We start from the raw sequence: 20,909 nt of genomic DNA, 5'->3' as shown, positions 1-20,909 counted from the left end.
CCAGGTGCCCCTCGTGACATAATTTTAAGCACTAAAGTTTCAGGGCCAAGTACTAAAATTCCGAACTTTAACTAGTTTGTGTAATATTCACTAAAACACTCCCCGCCACAGGTGAGGGCACTGAGGCACAGAGCAGTTAAGCAACTTGTCAAGCCCCAGAGGCAATCAAAGGTGACACTTGGTTTGCACCCAGGTGGTCTAACTTCTGCTCCGGCGATGCTGAGCGGCGGTGGGATGCGGATGCCAGTGCGTACTCGCAGCTCCCACACACAAATGCTCTCTACTTGGCTACCGCCAGCGACACCACAGAACGGTGCAGTCCCGGGTGTGGAGGGAGCGTGGTGCAAGGCCTGGAGCCGCACCTTTTCCGCCGCCCCAGGGCTGCAGGTTACGCGCAGCTCCTGCAGGCACGTGACCAGTGCCGTGTGGCGGGATGGGCCTGACCGGGGGCGGGGCTTGACGAGAACTCCGCCCCGTCCCGGGCCAGTTAACTGAGGTCCGGGGCGGAGGTGCGCACTTCGCGGAGCAGCAGTCAAAGGAGCTGGAGGCAGGGAGGCCACGGCCATGGCCACGGTGCGGGAGAAGGCGGCGGCTCTGAACCGTTCAGCTCTCCACAGCCCAGCGCAGAGGCCTCCAGGTAGGTGATGAGAACCCCGGTCCGCGGCATATGGGGGTCACGGGGCGGGCTGGGAGTCTCATGCTGCGCTTCATGCGCTAGGCTGGCACCCCGCCGGCTCCAGCGGGCTCCACGCAGCTGTGCCCCCTCGGGCTGGTGCCCAGCCTTGTCGGCGAACTTGGTCGCTGCCTCGCGGGTAGGCTGCAGCCGACCGACCTCGCCGCCCTCACAGTCCAGCTTTTTACTCAGCCCCCCAACTTGCACTTCGTTGCGCGCTTGTCAGTGGCCAGCTGCGTGCCGGGCACTCTCCAGATAGGCTCCACATCGTTACTCGTAGCAAGTATATCCGGACTTGTGTGGCTCTTTGCCTTCTGTCTCAGTCGCACACCTGGACTCCACGATATGGCCAGGGACCGAGCGCCTCTCTTGCCCACCCTGTTCTCCAGACTTCCTGGGTTCTTTATGACGGGAAGGAACTTGGCAAAAAAAAAAAAAAAAAAAAAATTGTTCGTTAGATTTTCTGGATAGGCAGTATTTCAGTGAATAGAGGTTTTGAGCTTTTTTTTTTTTAATGGCTAGATGATATTAGAAGAGACGTTGGTGAATTTCTGCCACCAGCTTAATCGTGGCTTGGCTTTGAGAACAGTTTGCTTAGCCTCTTACTTTCTTTGAATGCCCAAACAAATGGAATGGATTATAAGTTCTAAAATTCTGGTCCTAGCATATTATAACTCCGTTAAAAAAAAAAGGTTAAAAAATATATATCTAGAGAACACGTGGCTCTCTCTTTTTTTACTTTCTAGAGAAGTTACAACCCACCCCCCACTTCTGTATCTGCTGTGTGGGGTGTCCTAGGAATTGGTTCCCTATCTGACAAAAACTTTTCCTTTGGAAAATACCAACCAGTGAAACTGGCTCCTTCCTCAAGATGACAGTAGTCAGTGAATTGACATAGGTCAAATGGGTGCATCTCAGTGGCTCCCTTGTTTGACTTAGGATTAATGCTCCTTTTAGTCTTCAAAAGGCTAATGATGGATTGTGATAGAGAACTCCTTTAGGAACAGTCATAATATTGACCTTATTCTGCTCCAATTTAAAGGATTCAGATTAGCACATGATGGCTACATTCAGAATTTCTCTTTGTTTTACATTGTGAAAAGTTTTATATTCAACATCTGAGAGTTCAAAATCAAATGGTATTGGAAACAGACTTAGGAAATCTTCAGGCTTACATTCTGAAAGAAAGAAATCGCCAAATTTTACATGATTAAAAACATGGCGTTCTGTCTTCTCTAACAGCTGAAATACCAGTTGTGAGCTTTGGGCATTTGTGAACAGGTTCTTCGGTGGCATAAGGGAACATATATTCAAAATGAAGTAGATGACTTCCAGAGGGAAAAGCTGAGGGGCTGGTTAGCAGACTTGAACCCATGGGAAAGACCAGTGTCCTGCACAGCAGTGCAATGGGCAGAGAAGGGCCCACTGCCTTTTCTCATTTGTTTTGCTTGCTAGGGTTGGAACCCTACCTTTTGGCATTTGTTAATCCCTCTTCCACCCTTTAGTTCCCTTGTCACAGTCCCAGGGAACACAGTAATAGGAGCCTGTGCTTCTTGGTTCCTTGCTATTTCCTTTCTGTGTGCTCAGGCAAGCAGCTTTCTACTCTGAGTTCTCTACCTATTAGTAATTCTTCCACACTTTAATGGGGCTGTAAGAATCAGGGACCTGATTTATGTAGAAGAAATAAGTGCCGTATGCTAACCTTTAGGACATACTTTAAAGATATTTGCCTTTAGTACAGACAAGTAAGAAAGTGGTATGTTATCCTGTTTTCCCTTTATAGTGTAACCTAATTCTTTGAATTCGCCAGGTATCACTTTTCCAGGGAGCTCAAAGTACTTCCCATATGCTATCTCATTAATCTGTATGAATTAAAGTAGGGGCCAGTGCCTGCTTTCATTGATAGTCTTTTAACATATTTTAAAATTGTTCTTATTAGAAGAGATTTCTTTTATTCTTTAGCTGCTTGAAGCCTTCTTTTTAGAGGCAGTCTCTGTCTTCAGCATAACATCTCTAATACTGTATAACAGGAAAACAAACTTGGAACTATCAAAACCAATATACAATAAAAGTGTTGTATGTTGGTATCAGTGTATAGCAGGCTTTTCCCACTTAGTCACAGCTGCCTAATTTAATACCCAAAACTCAGTTCTCTATATTTATCTACTTTGATAAGGCTTTGGTTAATATCCAATTGATGTAGTTCTTTTCCTTTGTCATGAAAATTCTGTAATGTTTTAAAACCTCCTGGAAAAAAAAATTCTTAACGTTATCTTAAATCCTAAATGACTTAGGATTTACATTATTGCTTTCTGACGAAGAGTTAAATCCTCTGGTATGTGACACATCTTGTCTTATCTGCTAGCAGTCTTTATTGAATACTATATACAGCTTGACATCATCAGGTGATGTGAATAGGTAAGGGATAAACTCTTTAAAGGTAGGGACTCTGTCCCCTTAGTTCAGAGGAAGGAAGAAGAAAGATACTCTCCTTTTTTACTTTTTAAATGTATTTTTTAAATTTTAGAATAGATTTAGACTTACAAAAATGTCATGAAGTTAGTATATAGAGTTCACATATGCTCTTCACTCATTTTCCCTATTAATATCTTATATTAGAATAGTATATGTTACAATTAATGAACCAGTGTTAATGCATTATTATTAACTGAAGTCCATATTTTATTCAGATTTCCTTAATTTTTGCTTAAGGTTCTTTTTCTGTTCAGGGATCCCAATGAGGATATTCCATTACATTGAGTCCTTAAGGCTCTTCTAGATTGTTTCCCACTTTGTTTTGAAATATACATCTGTTCATTGCTGAGTATTGATATATTATCTACTGTGATCTTGGCAGTAACAGAGAGAAGTGCAACTAGCTCTGTTTTGCAACAGAAAAGTTATCCTTTTTGCCCAAGATTGCATTATTGGTAAATGATGGAGCCGAGAATAGAACCCAGGTATCTGAGACTCCAAAACTCATGCTTTTGTCTTACTCTTTGATCTGTAGAAACTAGCACTGTGCCTCCTGCGTTAACACAGGTTTTCATGTCTAATTAGTATTTAGTTAACCCACGGTTTCTGAACTTTGGGCACTATTGACATTTTCTTTGTTGTGGGGGTTGGTTCAGCAGCGTCCGTAGCCCCTCTACTCACTAAATGCCTGTAGTACTTCCTCCTCCTCGGCTTGTGACAACCAAGAATGGCTCCAGACATTGCCAAGTATCCAGTTGGGGTAAAATCATCCACTAAGAAGAGCGGCATTCTTTCAAAATTTTTAGTAGTTGGCAATCATCTACAACAAGTATTGAATAACCAAATGCATTATGTGAAGCAGTGTATAAGGCAGTTAAATAATTTGAACTTTTGCAAACTATATTTAAAAAAAGTAAGGCATTTATTTTTCACTGTACAAGTTTTGTGGAAAATGCCTAACATGATCTATCTGAATTCCTTCTATTCTTTCCTGTGGGGTGGGGGCAGTCTAATGCCTAAGAATGAAAATGAGATTGTACATGTTCATTCAGAAGTAGCATGTTTTTTTGGGATGCCTGAGTGGCTCAGTTGGTTAAATGTCCACCTTCAGCTCAGGTAATAATCTTGGGATTTGTGAGTTCAGGCCCTGCATTGGGCTCTGCACTGACCGTGTGGAGCCTAGAGCCTGCAAATTCCTTGTCTCCCTCTCCCTCTTTTTCTGCCCCTGCCCCCTTGTGCGCCTGCGCTCTCTCTCTTTCTCTCAAAAATAAACATAAATATTTTTTAATATCATGTTTTAATAATTGTGTGTGTATTTACCTTGCATCGGGATCCACTTTTGTAATGTATAAATTGATCTTCTAAGGAGTTCAGTGATCCTACGAATTTGATGTGATGATAGAATTGTTTGTGCCCTTAAATAACATGAGCAGGGCCATAGTAGAGGTGCTGCACAGTTCGTGGTTGGAGCTGATTGTCCCATTGTAACTTTTGAGTAAATGTAGTTTCTTGACATGTCTGCCTTATGGCTTGATTTTTAGGGAATTAAGTTGAATTAAGTTGATTATTTAATGTACATTTGTAGAAATGAAGATGATTATCAATATTATTACAAATATATATCAGAGTTCAATATTGGAAATTTAACTTTTTATTCTTGGTAAATTTGGGGTAGATTTCAAATACATGTAAAGGACAGATCTTTGCCTTTGAAAATTTTCAAACAAAGATGAATCTGCTTGAAAAATGAATGTTAACTATTCTAGATTTATATAGTGCTTAAGAATATGTATAGTATATATTCTTATTTAAAACAATTTCTGAGACCCTTGTTAGGCTCAGACACCTTCCAAAAAGCTTTGTATCTGGTAAGGTCACATTTGTTCCTGTGCCTCATTTCTTACCATATTTTATGTGGTGTTCAGCGTACATATCTAAGTGGAGATGGGGTAGAATTTCAGTCTCTCAAATCCTATATTCAGCAGTTTAGGCTGGAAACCAACCTTAAATACAGTGTCCAGCTCTTGTATCAGTAAATGAAGAAGCCAACCGATAGAGGTTAATGCTCTTATCCAAGGTTATCACAGCTGATCTCTATAGACTCTTTGATCCTTTGGTCATGATGCTTTTAGAACGTGCTTGCCCAAATGTAAATAAGGAAGTATCAAGATGCAGATAGTGATGAATTCTAAAGAAATGTCTAGCTCATATGCAAGTGAGGGCTGGAGAGAGGCTGAAATTCTGATTGCTAGACTTACAATGCATTCATTGTATACTTCTCGTCTCTTGAATCTGTTTAGAAGTCACAGTAATTCCTCTTACTGAGCCATGGTCTGCTACACCAATATTCATTTCAGCTCTTAGATGATGATAAATAAGTTTCAAACCAGCATGTGGGGGACCTGTGTTCAACTGGTGAAGTCAGCATTAAAAAAACAGGTTATCCTGGTGTGGGTTTGGCACATTTACCTGTCAAGTCCAGGGTATATTATGTATTAAAGTATCTGTATGAACATGAGCTACTTTGGGTCTGTGGGTGGTGATGCTTGAGGGGAAATATCCCAGGATGCAATGGTTGGGAATTAATGGTCAGTGAGAACAGAGGGCACCTGAAAGGGCTGAATTATATCATGCCTGGAGGACTCTGGAAACATTGTGTGGTTCATAGGTGCCTACTGTCCTGCTCTAACCTGTTCTTTAATCTTTTATACTGTGTTATCCAACCTGCAAAACTTCCTGATTTCCCATGTTTAAGCAGCAAGTTAATATGGGGAAATTTATTTTTCTTAACTCCCCGCTGAAGATTAGCCTTTTCCATGTCACTAAAGCTGAGTATCCCCTCCCTCCCACCCCCTTCTGTGGTCTTGTTGATCTCAAATTAGTGACTCAGCCTTATTTTTTAGGATTTGTGTGCTTACTTACTTGTAGCTCAACTGTTAAGACTAATGTGTTTTAGATTTAACATTATTACTAGCCCAGAAGTCTGTTTCACTGCTACAAAAGGCACTCTGATCTCTACAAGTTCAAATCTTATTTTCCTTTCCTGTCCTACTCTTTCTGTATTGTATATGTTCTGTGTACTGTGTATGTAGAAAAACATTTTCAAATCACTTATTTATTTTAATGTTTATTCATTTTTTAGAGAGAGAAAGAGAGAGCACAAGGAGGGGAGTGGCAGAGAGAGAGGGAGACACAGAAATGGAAGCAGGCTCCAGGGTCTGAGCTGTCAGTGCATAGCCCCATGTAGGGCTCGAACCCACGAACTAAGAGGTGTCATGACCTGAGCTGAAGTCAGACACTTAACTGACTGAGCCACCCATGTGCCCCTTAATATATTTACATTTAAGTACTAGAAAAAGTGTGTGTTTACTACCTGTGAAACTAGGGGCAAGTTTGTTTAATTCACAAGCCTCAGTTTCTTCAAAATAAGATTATTAATAACTATTTCAGAGAAGCTTATCAGAATTAAATGAGACATGGCAGAGTTTGTCATATTTAAGCAGTCAAACACTAGCTGTTATTAATAATAATATAACGAAGATTTGTAAAAAGACTAAAGAGCAGACATTAAATTTATTTAAATCTTAGCTATAACCTCTAGTGTTTTAAAGAGTTAAGAATATTAATTGCTCAGGGCACTTGGCTGGCCTAGTTGGTTAAGCATCTGACTCGGTTTCGGCTCAGATAATATCTCACAGTTCATGAGATCGAGCTCCACGCTGACAGTGCAGAGCCTGCTTGAGATTCTCTCTCCTCCTCTCCCTCTCCGCCCCTCCCCCCACCATGCTCACATGCTCCTTCTCTCTCAAAAATAAGTAAATAAAGTTGAAAGACTGTTTATTTTTGAGAGGGAGAGAAAGAGCAGAGGAGGGGCAGAGAGATGGGGTGGGGGGAGAGAGAGAGAGAGAGAGAGAGAGAATCCCAAGTAGGTTCCATGCTCAGTGCAGAGCCCAACACAGAACTCAGTTTCATGATTGTGAGATCATGACCTGAGCTGAAATCAGGAGTTGGACACTCAACCACCCGAGCCACCCAGGAGATCCTATAAATAAATAAACTTAAAAAACAAATAATATTAACTGGGAACATTCTTTTTATTTAATTATTGTAGTTGGAAACATTGTAGCTACTCCTGAGGTCTAGACATCAGGAATGACCCGGACATATTTTGAAATTCCATTAAATCCTCCATTCTAGCTCTATTTAGTAGATGGTAAATACTATACCAGTAGTAAATCTAATTTCGTCTTGATTTATCTAGTTGATTCTGTATAATTCAGTCCTTAAAACTGCTCACATAATATTTGGAAAACTGGCATCAATTACTTATTTCTTTGTTTAGTATTAGATTATGAAATATCTTGAATTTCATTTACTTTTTTAATGTTTTTATTTATTTTGGGGGGAAGAGAGAGTGCAAGCTGGGGAGGGACAGAGAGAGAGAGGGAGACACAGAATCTGAAGCAGGCTCCAGGCTGTGAGCTCATAGTACAGAGCCTGACACGGGGCTCAAACTCACAGACCAAGAGACCATGACCTGAGCTGAGGTGGGATGCTTAACCAACTGAGCCACCCAGGCACCCCTTGAATTTTGTTTTTACTTTTATTTTTTAAATGTTTATTTTTGAGAGCGTGCGTGTGTAAGCTTGGAAGGGGCAGAGACAGAGGAAAAGAATCCCACACTCAGTGTGGAGACCGACCTGGGGCTCGATTCATGACTGTGAGATCATGAACTGAGCTGAAATCAAGAGTCGGGTGCTTAACTGACTGAGTCACCCAGGCGCCCCTGAAGTATCTTGAATTTTAAAATACAAAAACAGTCTTGCTGATTATTTTAAACTAACATTAAAATAATTGGTAGATAGTGAAATTATCCATCTACTTTGGTATTGGAAATATACAAATAAACAGTAAAGGGCTTTATGTGTGTGTATGTTAGTAATTTAAATAGTGAAGATGTTAAAATTTCTGGTAGCTACAAAATGGCACTGCAAGTGAATACAGTGTGATGGTTCACTGTGATTCTTTATTATAATATAAAAAATGAATTCCAGATGACCCACTTAAAGTTTTTGACCCTGGTGCATTAAGTGGAGTTTTAATGTCATTCAGGAACTTATCTTTGCTTTCATCTTATACATTCTGTTTTATCTAAACAGGCAGGAAGAAAATTTTAGGTAGCAGCTTCTGTAATTATAATTCCCCTTATTCCTTAGAGTTGTACTGATAGAGAGTTTTCCTTATTACATGACCTTAAGGGCAGCGGTAAGTTTTCAACTTCTCTGTTGGAGAGAAGACAAAAATGGGGGCTTAAAAATTAGAACCACTGAATATTCAGAGCATCATTGAAAAGTGTAACATATGAAAAGGCACACTCTGTGTTTATGTAAAAGGAGAGCAAGCCACCCAGCCACCAAGCTGATGATTAGCTAGACTGTTCCATCAGCTTATTAAACGAAGGTCCATTTTTTTTCCTTTATTGTTTCTCCTTTTCTTTATAGTTTTGCCAAATGCCAGTTTATTACGAGGAAAAACATGATAAATATTTGAAAGCATGTTTTCACTCTTTTCTGTCTTGCTGAAACCTTGCTTTTTTTCTGTGACTTTCCTATCTTTGTGGTAGGTTGTAAGCTCCTATATGACAGGAACCAGTTTTCCCTGTTACAAAGTACTTAACTCCTAAGCGTGCATAATAGGAAGCTTTAAAAATATTAGTTTATTCCAGTTGCTGTGTGTGTGTCTATAATTATACATCTATTTACTCATAAATGCTTTAAAATCATACAGACCATGAGGCAAATTCCAGTACCACCTCTTACAATCTAATGTTTGGAAGTTACACGTAACCTCTGCAGATCTATTTTCTTTCTCTCGAGATTGTATCTACCTCATACAGTTGCTAATGATGTAATGTCATTCGTAAGGCACTTAATAGAGTTCCTTGCACATAATTGGTAAGTGCCACAAGGTCCTACTTGATGCCCCACCCCAAAGGCCATTTCCACTCTCCTGTGATCTCATTTCCTGCTGTTCTTTCCCGGGCTACCCACTCAGAGTGTGCTTGTTCCTCCTCTCCTTTTTAGACCCCTTGCTCTTTCTGTTCTCTCTTTCCCCAAATATCTGCACAGCTTGCTTCCTGGTTTCACTTGGGCTTCTGCTCAGACATCACCTTGTGAGAGAGATCGTTCCTGACATCCATCTGCAATAGTGTTCTTTTCCTCCCCTGGCTTTATTTTTCTTCTTAGCATTCATATAACGTAAACATACTGTCCGTATCTTCCCATAAAGTATAAGTCCATGTGAACAGGGATTTGATTTTGTTCACCTTTGTATCTCAGCATGTAGGACAGTGTTCAGCATATAGTAGGCACTACATTTTAAATGAGTTGCTACTAATTAAAATTTCAGTAATAAGCTGACCTCATAATTGTTCCTTAGTAATAACTCTGGAAATTGCTACTTTTTAAAAAGTTTATTTATTTATTTTTGAAAAAGGGTGAGAGAGGGAAGGGCATAGAGAGAGAGAGAGAATATCCTAGCCACGCTCCATGCCACCAACACAGAGCCTGACATGGGGGCTCGAACTCACAAACCTCTGAGATCATGACCTGCTCTGGAACCAAGATTTGGATGCTTAACTTACTGAGCCACCCAGGTGCCCCTGAAATGGCTACTTTTGCTTAAGGATCACTTAGACCTAATTATAAATGAACAAGGTTGTTCTGCGTTTTTTCCATTGCAGGTTTCAGTGTGGCTCAGAAACCATTCGGAGCCACGTATGTGTGGAGCAGCATTATAAACACTCTTCAAACACAGGTGGAGGTGAAAAAACGAAGACACCATTTAAAAAGACACAATGACTGCTTTGTTGGTTCAGAAGCTGTGGATGTCATTTTTTCTCACCTAATTCAGAATAAATATTTTGGTGATGTAGATATTCCTCGAGCCAAAGTGGTAAGAGTGTGTCAAGCACTTATGGACTACAAAGTATTTGAAGCAGTTCCAACCAAAGTCTTTGGAAAAGACAGAAAACCTACATTTGAAGATAGTAGTTGCAGCCTTTATAGATTCACAACCATACCTAACCAAGACAGTCAATTAGGCAAAGAGAATAAACTATATTCACCTTCCAGGTTAGTATATAACATTAGATTCTCCTGAGGGTATTGGCAGGATTTCATCTAATTTTTAGCAGCAGGATGAATGGTTTTATATTACTTTGGAAATTGTAAATGAGGCTAAAATCTGTGTCTGTGGGTAAATTTGATAAAATACAGTGAGCTTTTGTTTCTTCGGTATCTTCTGGAATTGTTGCTTGTTCACATTTTATATTTAGCAGAAACAATCAACAAACTTTGGTTTTTCTGCTTCAGGTTACAATTATAGCATAAAAGTATGTTAGTTTATACACAAAGTGGTATGAGAACAGAAAAGGTGAAGGTAGGCAGGTAGATTAGAATCTAGGAAATGGCAGATGTGAAGTATGAAAGGCATGTGGGACCCGGAATGCCAAGAGTTTCATATGACTTAGAGTTTTCAATCGATCATACAGATGTTGGGGGGCCACAAAAAATGACATTATATTTTAGAAAGGTCATCCTGGCAGCCATATGAACAGCCTAACGAGGAGAGCTAGTTAGGAATCTATTGCAGTATTGCAGGCTAGAGATGAGGGTGAAGTGGCCAATAGTGGTGAAGAGGGAATCATTTAAAGGGAAACCAGAGGACAGAATTGTAGAATCCAGTGTTTGAGATGGATGGATCTGATAAGTACATGATTCACTTATTTGTCATGAAATACAACATTTCCCTTTTATTTCCTTTAGCTAAACTGTGTAGAGGAGACCATGTAACTGAAGCCTTATAATTCAGATCTGACCCAAAGAGTTTTAGTGTAACTGACTTTCACTTATTTTTAGTGTATTGTATATTAGACATTGTGTATATTTAGTGTATCAAAAACTTTATTAACTTTCAAAACTCTATATTTAAAAGATGATAAAATTACCTCTAAATATAGGAAGGAGATAGGAGGGTAAGATACGGCAAAATCCGTGCTTTCCAAATGCAGGTCCACATGCTTCATCTGAAACCTTTGGGGCTATATGCATTTTGCAGTCTGGAACTTGGGAGATCTTAAAAAAGATACTTTTGTGTATAGACCATGTTTGATAACAATCCTGGAGGGATCCAGGGCAGCATTTGGTAACTGAGCGTATTCGTATTTCTGCAGTAAACAAAATACTCCTACTAATTGGGAGAAGGAAAGGTCATGATAGTCTCAGGTTAACTTTTGTCACCAGATGAGTTCTGAGTAAATTTTAGATTTTTCACAGCTTTTTGGGTTTCAGAATTGTGGTAATGGATTATTGGTACCATATTTGGGAAATGATGAACACTATCCACCAAAGAATGCCCCAGAAATAGACATAACTGAGGTTAAAAAAACAAACAGTAAGCATAATGAAGTTTGATTATGTTCTAAAATTGGAGACCAAAATTTTAATCATCGAATTACTTAAATCTAAATGTTCAAAGGAGAATTTCGAGTATGCATATTTAGGCTTGAGAAAGAAGGTGGATGTTTTTGTGTTCTTTTGTTATAATTTGCATTTGTTGTGTTTTTGCTCTGAAATAAAACTTAGTAGGAACTCTCAGCTTTCTGACAGTAAAATCTTTCTCTGGGCTTACTAATAAACATTAATTTACAAAATAAACTCATTCTAGGTATTCAGATGCATTATTTAAGTCCTCTGATTCCAAATCAGCAAGTTTAGAGGATCTCTGGGAAAATCTGAGTTTAAAGCCTGCTAACTCCCCTCATGTAAACATGTCTTCAACCTTGTCTCCACAAGGTAAGTAAAGATGATACAAGTATAAATATAGAAGACCAACTTCAGATGAAGTTAGTTATTTAAAACTTTTCAGTCTTAACCTTTATTAGAATTTAAATATTCAAAGCACAAAGAAAGAGCACACTGTGTATTAAAGCTGTTTATATTAACTTTTAACAGAGGTCTATTATCTTTAACAAATAGATCAGTGTTGCAATTCTTGAACACTGACTTTTGTCCTATCAGCTGGCAGAGGTTCAAATTGCAGTGTTTTGTGTGCAGATTTTTATTTATTTAAAATATACTCTCAGATATTTCTTTTTCTAACATTTTATTAGGCTAAATAAAATTTTTGAAACTTACATTAAAACATTAACAGAACTCCTAATGTTCTTCCTGATCTGTGGCAAAGGAATGTAGATTCATGACCGATTTCCACCTTCCCTCCCCCATCCTACTTGTGGAAACCCTGAGTGGAATAATCTCCAGCCAATAGTTTCAAACCAGTTTTCAGATTGAATAATGAATCATTCTTTCTTTCAGAGTCCTTATTAACATGTTATATGACTTGATCTCTTATCTCTGCCATATTGCTTTTTACAGCACAAGAATGAAAAGAATTCCTGTTGTCCAAAGTCTGTTCTCCTACACTTTAAACAAATCTTGAATTGTTTTTATTTTCTCATAATTAACCACTTCATAAGATTGACTTTTTTCTTTCTTTTCTTTCCTTTCTCCCCCCCACCAACTTATACCTTAGACTTACCTAGACACATATTGTGGTAAGCATTTAATAAATATTGTGACTTCTCACCTGGTCATTTCTCCTGTGTAGTGATTAATGAAGTATGGCAAGAAGAAACAATTGGACGTCTGCTGCAGCTCGTAGACCTTCCGCTTCTTGACTCCTTACTCAGACAGCAAGAGGTTGTGTCCAAAGCTCCTCAGCCTAAGAGGCAACCTGACTTGGTCACCAACAGTAACTATTTGGATCGAGGGATTCTCAAGGCTTATCGTGACTCTCAGTATGTGGAAATACATCTATCTAATAATTTGAGTGTGTTCATAGGAAGATTATAGATAATGGTTCGAAGATAATCCTTTGAATTCTTCTGTCCACAGGATTAGAGATGCATTGGGCTATTGATAATGATCAGTATTTGGGAAAGTGAAGAACAAAAGTACCTTGGTTAAAATTAGAAAGAGATTTAATTTTCATTTTTTATATTCATTTGTGTTTCACACATACCTTGCACATCAAGTGAAGATGATATGTTTCATCTCATCTTTGTTAAAATGTAGGGCTCTCTGGTCTTCAAAAGGACTTGGAACAAAATGAACAGATTGGCGAATTCTCAGAATCCTTTGACTACTATATTTTTATACTTCTCCAGAATATCTTGAATATGTATTTTTTAATTAACTTGTTTTACTAAAGAAATATAATGAAGGTAACTCTTGCTCTCCTATCTAACCATCATTTTTCTTTTTTTTTTTTAATTTTTTAATGTTTTATTTATTTTTGATACAGAGAGAGACAGAGCATGAGAGGGGGAGGGGCAGAGAGAGAAGGACACAGAACCAGAAGCAGGCTCCAGGCTCTGAGCCAGCTGTCAGCACAGAGCCCGATGGGGGGCTCGAACCCATGAACGTGAGATCTGACCTGAGCCAAAGTCGGAGGCTTAATCGACTGAGCCACGCAGGCGCCCCCTAACCATCATTTTTCTGAATATAAATTTTAATGTATGAAGGCTTAACTTCAGGTGCTAAGGGAAATATGATTTTTTTCCTTTAAGCAAGAGTTCTATATTCCTTATAATTTGAAATTCTTCTCCTAAGTAAAACTATCACATGGTAAAAATCTTGTATTTTCTTATTTCTTATAGCTTAATTTAATTTTTAATTATTTTGCCTTAGCAGATAGTGTTCAGTAGTTAGTGAGATGGAAATGTTTGAAAGGAATGCAACTTACATCTTCAGTACTTCATGAGTTCTACAGTCCAATGAAGTATTAATAGTTGAATGTCAAAGCGTAGCTTAAAACCTTATGCAAAAAAAGTTAATCCCAACATACTAGTTATTGAACTCTGTGTATACAATACAATTCTTATTATTGAATAAGGATTTAAATCATCAGGATGAAAAGAGGTAAAAGAAAAAAAAGATCATAGCTAGTTCTTTAAAAAAGGAATTTAAATCCTATTTCTACAATCTAAAGTAACAAATGAAAACATCTTTTAAAATTTATTTTATTTTGAGAGAGCACACAAGCGAGCAGATGGGACTGAGGGAGACGGGGAGAGAGAGAATCCCATGCAGGCTCCACACTATCAACGTGAGATAATGACCTGAGCCAAAATCTAGAGGTGGCTGTTTAACCAACTGAGCCACCCAAGCGTCCCTGAAAACATTTTATAATTACCTTAAATTTTAAATACAGTTAGAAATTGTGCTAAAAGTGACTTTAAAGATCATCTAGCTGCATCTTATCATTAACTTGATGAAGCTGATGCCCAAAAGGGTGACCTGCCCTGCCCGAAATAATGCACCTGAGTGGTGACAGAATTAGTTGTCTTGAGCTAAAAATCATGGCAATAGAGCACATGACTTTTTAAAAACTATATATAAAAATATATATATATATTAACAGTTGAATATTAAAAGCTATTCATTTTATTTTTTAAAATGTAGCATTTTATTAGAAATGGTAATATTTAATTATTTTGAAACCCTACCTTATCTTCCTCTATTCTCTCCTAGCCAAAGTGAGAGATGATTGATCACCCACAGAGCTATGAAGTAAGCAATATTGTATTAGAAAAGTACTGGCTGGGGCGCCTGGGAGGCTCAGTTAGTTAAGTGTCCGGCTTTGGCCCAGGTCATGATCTCATGGTTTGTGGGTTCGAGCCCCACATCGGGCTCTGTGCTGACAGCTGAGAGCCTGGAGCCTGCTTCCGATTCTGTATCTCTCTCTCTCTGACCCTCCTCTGCTCGCAGTGTCTCTGTCTCTCAAAAAATAAATAAAAAACATTTAAAAAAAAAAAAGAAAAGAAAAGTGCTGGCCTAGGAGTGAGATCTGGGATCTCGTCCTGCCTGGGACCCTGAGCAAGTAACCTAGAGTTTCTGGGCCTCTGTCATAAATTTAAAGAGTAGAGTTTGAATTTTATGTCCTTTTTAATTTATATTGTAGTGGATAGCTTCTGTTTTCCCTTCAAAAGAAAAAAAGAGAGAAGACCTATTAAGCCAAGCTTTTGGTCTGTGATATATGATCTAGCTATATGTTAAGAATTACACGTATCTTTGTCTAAGTGTATAGAAATCTATCCTCATGGCATACTTGAAATAGGTAGTAAATTACGTACTGTGTGTATATTGGTTGCTTTTTTGCTTTTTAAAATAAAATAATTCTTTTTTCCCCATAGGGAAGATGAATGGCTCTCTGCAGCAACTGACTGCTTAGAATACCTTCCAGACCAGATGGTGGTGGACATAAGCAGAAACTTTCCTGAGCAACCAGATAGGATAGATTTAGTGAAGGAACTTCTGTTTGATGCCATTGGCAAATATTACAGTAGCAGGGAACCTCTGTTAAATCATTTATCTGATGTTCATAATGGCATCGCAGAACTCTTAGGTAAGTAAAAGAACTTACTGGAACCTGGAATGTGTCTTTTGGCGGGGGGGGGGAGGAAAAAGTTAATTATCCTCAGAATTAACCAAAATGGCACTACTTCAAGCTGGCAGTGGATCTTGATTAGTCTACAGAAAGTATGTTTATTCTAAAACTTCTCGGAATGGTTTGGAAAGAAGCTTTAGTAAGCTGTAAAGTTACCCAGGAACCTCTGTGGGCACAGGAGAATGCTGCCCTCATTCACTGGAAGTTTAATAAGTGTAGCGTGACAGTTCTCTTCTGTAGAAAGCATGACCAACGCCACCACTCTTCCCACTCCACTCTCTTCAAAATGGCAGACAGTCTGTCCCTCCACCACTGAGCCAGACTGTTGCCCTCGTGGTTTGTTGAAAATAAACTGGGGGTTTCAGAGAATCCTTTCTATTTTTCTCAGGTAGAGTTGGATACATCAGTACTTCACACATAGCTTACACTTGAAATGTATTGAATTAATGAAAAGCAGGCTAGGAATTTATTTACAAAGCCAAGAGTTTGATATAACATCCTAAGATTGTTAAATTGACAAGGATTTTGGGAATGAGTTGCCAATTTGAGAATAGGCTGCCTTGAAGGTTGGGATTGGTCATTTATTGTAATTCCTAGTCTTTTTGTTTTGTTTTGCTTTTGGAAATAGTTTTGAATAAGTTTACTGTTTAGCTTAAGCTTTAACTTGAATTTTGATCTTTTAATAGTCCTATTTGGTCAAAATTAAAAGATGTTTTTTCTTTTGGCTGAAGTGAATGGGAAGACTGAAATAGCATTAGAAGCTACTCAGCTCTTTCTAAAGCTTTTGGATTCCCAAAATAGAGAAGAATTTAGAAGATTACTGTATTTCATGGCTGTTGCAGCACATCCTTCTGAATTTAAATTACAGAAAGAAGTAAGTCTTTCATCTAAATGTTAATTGTATTCAGTAGCCTTAATACTTATAGGACCCATGTGTCAGATTATTTTACATTGGCATCAAGTATGCTGAAATAAATAATAGCTATTAATACTTAATATTGCCTTTTATATTAAATTTATTTTTTAAATATACACTGTTGGGTGTGTTTTTGTTTTATTTTTATAGAGCGACAACCGAATGGTTGTGAAAAGGATATTCTCAAAAGCTATTGTTGACAATAAAAATTTATCCAAAGGTAAAACTGATCTTCTGGTACTGTTTTTAATGGACCATCAAAAAGATGTTTTTAAGGTAAAAATTCTGAAAGTAGTTAAATTGAGTTTATATAATAGATCACTAGATTGAAATGCATTTGAATAATGTCTCATGTCCCTCCTCTTTTTTTTTTTTCTTAAAGATTCCAGGAACTCTACATAAAATTGTTAGTGTTAAGCTCATGGCCATTCAGAAAGGAAGAGATCCAAATAGAGACACAGGTAATCTGAGAAATAGTATTTTCATAATCTTCCAAAGCTAAACTCTGAGTGTTTATTTGAAAGTTTTGCTGTAAGTAGTTGCACTTTAATTTCAACTAAACTTTAAATTCCTTGGAGTTACCCAGACTTGGCAGAGACTCTCCTTATGTCAAAAAGTAACTTGACCTGGGGAGCCTGAGTGGCTCAGCCAGTCAGTTGAGCATCCAACTCTTGACTTCAGCTGAGGTCATGATCTCATGGTTCGTGAGTTCGAGCCCCACATCAGTGTTGAGCTTGCTTGGGATTCTCTGCCTCTTCTTTCTCCCTGCCTCTTTGTGACTTGTACTGTCTCTGTCTCAAAAATAAACTTAAAAAAAAAAGAAAAGGAAATTGACCGGGGTTAGAAAGCAGTACTTAGCATCTTCATTGTATTATACAAACTGGGGAATAAAAATATAAATGTAAAAATATTACTTTTTTTTTTAGTTAAATCTGAGGAATAAATTCATTAACTGCACTTTTTACTTTTAAACTTGAAGGATATATATATTGCCAGAGAATTGATCAAAGTGATTATTCTGACTATACACAGAAGACAACCAAGGATGAACTCATGAATTTACTAAAAACTATTGATGAGGATTCAAAACTATCTGCCAAAGAGAAGAAAAAATTGCTAGGTCAGTTCTGCAAGTGTCATCCAGACATCTTTATTGAGTATTTTGGAGACTGAGTGTTTAATGTCTGTATATAACTTATGTATTTTAAGAATAAATTATGTATCCTAAATAATCACGTTTGTAATCTTGGGTGTTCTAAATATGGAATTGTACTTAATAAAATGTTTTTTTGTATAAACTTTCTTGTCTGAAATTATTAGATGGTGTATTGCTGTTAAGTATTGACCTCTTTAGGGTGAGTTGATTTATAATTACTCTGACCAATACTTTATAGAACATCATAGGAATTTAATGATATGACATTGCAGTGTTTACATAACAAAGTATTAAATAGTAAGGAAGTCTGTAATTAACAGTTAATAGGACTGTGGTTTGTACCTTGAAAGGTACTCCTTAGAGATAGAAGATAGAAACTCAGGCTATGATACAGTGAATTTGGTAATTACCACAAACAGTAGACAAGTCAGAAATTGAACTGTCCTAATGATTTTGAAAACTTCATCTTTTTGAGTTTATTGTGGAAAATTCCAAACATAAAAATGGGGGAGAATAGAATAATATAATAACTTTCACATACTTGTTATCCAGTTTCAACAATTGCCAACTCATGGCCAATCTCATTTAATCTATATGCCCATGCATTCCTTGCTCCCACCCCATCAAGCTTCAGATACATCCCTTCATCTATAAAACATCAGAATGCATGGCTAAAAGAGGACATTAAAAAACTAGCCACAGTATCATTATTACATGCACACAAACCTATGATTCCTTAATACCATCAAACATGCATTCAGTAGGCACATTTTCTGGTTTCATGTGATTTTGACAGTTTATTCAAATAGGAATCCATTAAAGTCCATAAAGTGCAATTGAATAATGTGCTTCATAAGTCTCTTAATTTATATGTTCTTTTAATTCCTCCTCCTTCCTCCTCTTCTCTGTCTCTGTCAGTTCTTTGCGTGCCTCAGTTGCTCAGTCGGTAAAGCAATCAACCCTCAATTTCAGCTCAGGTCATGAACTCAACAGTTCAGTTCATGTGGGGGCTCCAAGCTGGGCATGGAGCCTGCTTGGGATTCTCCCTCTCACCCTCTCTCTGCCCCTCTCCAACTTCTACACAAGTGTGTGTGTGTGCGTTGTCTCGCTCTCGCTCTTGCTCTCGATCTCGCTCTCTCTCTCTCTCGCTCTCTCTCTCTTTCAAAATAAACTTAAAACCTGGTCAGTTCTTAAGTTTTCCACAGTCTGGATTTGGCTGATTGTAAGTGTACTTTTATCATGTTCCTCTCCTATCCTGTATTTCTTGTGAATTAGTCATTAGCACTAAAGTCTTCAACTTTTCATCCAACTTCATGATCATTTTGTAACTGCACTGTTGATAGATATTTGGTAAATAGACAAGCAATATAATACAACTACAATTTGAAACTGTTCATCCATACAGTAATCATAAGATTAAAGTGGAAACGGGGGCGCCTAGGTGGCTCAGTCAGTTAAGTGTCCCACTTCAGCTCACATGATCTCACAGTTCGTGGGTTTGAGCTCCGCGTCGGGCTCTGTGCTGACAGCTAGCTCAGAGCCTGGAGCCTGCTTCGGATTCTGTGACTTCCTCTCTCTCTCTGCCTCTTCCCTGCTCATGCTCTGTCTCTCTCTAAAAAACATTTTAAAAGTCTAATTAAACTGTTTAAGGTAGGGAGGAGTGCCAGGCTGCCTCAGTCTGAGTGTGTGACTGTTCATGTCAGGGTTGTAAGCTTGAACCCCACGTTAGGTATAGAGATTACTTTTAAAGATCTTAAAAAATAGAGGTAGGAAAGACTCAAATGATGAGCCAATATGCTGGCATGTCAATCTTTTATTTTTTATCATATAACTGATACTAATCTTTAAGTGAGAGAAAGTTGAGGAGTCCTCTATAATGTACCTGTGACCCCTAACTTTGTGAGGTTTTTTTGGGTTTTTGTTTTCATAGGCAAGAAGGGGAGGTAGCTCTCTTTACAATGTAGTGAAAAGATAAGCTAGTTCGTGATTTAAGTGTAAAGTTTTCAGAAACTACTGAAAGTGTAGTAAGACCATTCTGGTGGTGTGGGGGTGGTTCTTGCCTGGCTGCACACTGGAATCACCTGGAAAGCTTAACAGTTCTTTCCTGGCATCACCCCTGAAGTTTCAGATAATAGGGGTTTTTTTTTTTATGTCTTTTATTTATTTTTGAGAGACAGAGACAGTGTGAGCAGGGGAAGGTCAGAGAGAGAGGGAGACACAGAATCTGAAGCAGGATCCAGGCTCTGAGCTAGCTGTCAGCACAGAGCCCGACGCGGGGCTGGAACCCAGGAACCATGAGATCATGACCTGAGCCGAAGCCGGACGTTTAACTGACTGAGCCACCCAGGCGCCCCTCAGATGATAGTTTTAAAACTGCTCCCTACCCACACCCCAGGAAATTCTAAGGTGTAGTCAGGGTTGAGAACCACTAATCTAGAGACTCTGTACATTAGTACAGAGCAAAACTGTGTGTATTTGTGTTGCAACATTTGCACATAATCAAATGATTATTTGGCAAACAAAGTTAACATCTTTCCTTCAGGGGAAGGCGGACTGCCTATAGTCATGGTCTTAGAAGCAGCAGCATTCTAATAGGATGATAATTTCATGGAAAATCTAGCAACACCACAATTTACCTTAAAAACCTCAATTTATTTTCTTCATAAGCAAGAATAGAATAAAGTTTTAAGAAAAGTTGGTCATGTTTACTGCATGCATGTTCAAAGTTTTAAACCATGTGTTCTGTGCTGCCCTGAATGCTGTGGGCAGCCTTCCCGTATCACTAGAACTGTCTGTTTGCTGTGTGCCCTCATTCATTCATCCAGGATAACCTCTTGGGAACCCACCCTCACTTACACACCTGATACCTAGATGACTGTGAACTTTGCCACCACCCTAGCTGGGTAGGCCAGGGCTAAGCACTGATCCAACAACAGCTTACCTAGAGGCAAACAAATTTGCATAAAAATCAGCTTGGCCAGTGAAATTCTATATAGAAAAAATCCAAATTAGGAGGGAGCAACAATTAAGAAAGTAAGAGAAGCTAGTCTGTTTTATGAAGAGAGGAGTACAGAAGTCTGCAGCAAGAAGCAGAGATATGATGAGGGTGATCCTTTGTGTATAGGAGAGTTGAGAATAGAATAGAATAGAATAGAATAGAATAGAATAGAATAGAATAG

The 20,909-nt window shown here is 38.4% G+C and overlaps 1 protein-coding gene across 1 annotated transcript; it reads left to right on the top strand.

The window, feature by feature from the left end:
* The first annotated feature begins 514 nt into the window (after positions 1 to 514).
* DEPDC7 (DEP domain containing 7) lies at positions 515 to 17,872 on the top strand. The gene is made up of 9 exons (XM_029957198.1): positions 515 to 637; positions 9,891 to 10,281; positions 11,876 to 12,003; positions 12,818 to 13,007; positions 15,405 to 15,616; positions 16,390 to 16,532; positions 16,725 to 16,850; positions 16,957 to 17,035; positions 17,554 to 17,872. The coding sequence occupies exons 1-9, from the start codon at positions 565 to 567 to the stop codon at positions 17,745 to 17,747; spliced, it is 1,536 nt and encodes a 511-aa protein (XP_029813058.1). The 5' UTR covers positions 515 to 564; the 3' UTR covers positions 17,748 to 17,872.
* The last annotated feature ends 3,037 nt before the right edge of the window (positions 17,873 to 20,909 follow it).

The sequence above is a fragment of the Suricata suricatta genome, chromosome 11 (assembly GCF_006229205.1).
Source record: "Suricata suricatta isolate VVHF042 chromosome 11, meerkat_22Aug2017_6uvM2_HiC, whole genome shotgun sequence".
NCBI lineage: Eukaryota > Metazoa > Chordata > Mammalia > Carnivora > Herpestidae > Suricata > Suricata suricatta.
The sequence above is the reverse complement of the archived record's forward strand: the minus strand, read 5'-3'. Positions and strand labels throughout refer to the sequence as shown.